Source organism: Penaeus monodon, chromosome 22 (assembly GCF_015228065.2).
Source record: "Penaeus monodon isolate SGIC_2016 chromosome 22, NSTDA_Pmon_1, whole genome shotgun sequence".
NCBI classification, from domain to species: Eukaryota; Metazoa; Arthropoda; class Malacostraca; order Decapoda; family Penaeidae; genus Penaeus; species Penaeus monodon.
The window spans coordinates 15,785,868-15,786,292 of record NC_051407.1 but is presented as its reverse complement, the minus strand read 5'-3'; the positions used below and the strand labels follow the sequence as shown (position 1 = coordinate 15,786,292).

The 425-nt window shown below is 41.9% G+C and overlaps 1 protein-coding gene across 1 annotated transcript in view; it reads left to right on the top strand.

Moving 5' to 3' along the window:
* Positions 1 to 267: 267 nt before the first annotated feature.
* Positions 268 to 425, top strand: part of LOC119586948 (uncharacterized oxidoreductase YjmC-like) — a 12,026-nt gene continuing 11,868 nt past the window's right edge. Inside the window, exon 1 of the mRNA XM_037935681.1 lies at positions 268 to 425. Coding sequence (XP_037791609.1) covers positions 371 to 425 — 55 coding nt within the window. The 5' untranslated portion in view covers positions 268 to 370.

Sequence of the window (425 nt, the reverse complement as noted above, 5' to 3'; positions counted from 1 at the left end):
ATTTCTCATTCCTTTTTCCCCTCTCAATTCTACTACTCAAAAACGAATTGGCAGGAAATAGCTGGCATAGGTACGAGAGAACTGAAAAGTCTTTTGATAGTGTTGGCACAGAAACAAATGAGTTCAATAAGTACACGAATCGAACCTTTTTTTATATAGTGTTTGTGCAGAAAGAAATGAGTTCGATAAGGACATGAATCGAACCCTTTTTAAGACAGCGTTTGCGTAGAAACAAATGAATTCGATAAGTACGTGACCTTGCGCTAAGCCCCTACTTGTACAGTGAGTCAGGAATCTATATGATTGGGACCAGATACTCGCCCTTATTCAGTGACTCGCCAGCTGTCTCAGGTCGAAGCCACCTCTCGTCATGGACTTTTTGGCCGAAGAAAAGAATAAGTATACCCCACCTGCGGGGTTAGCTA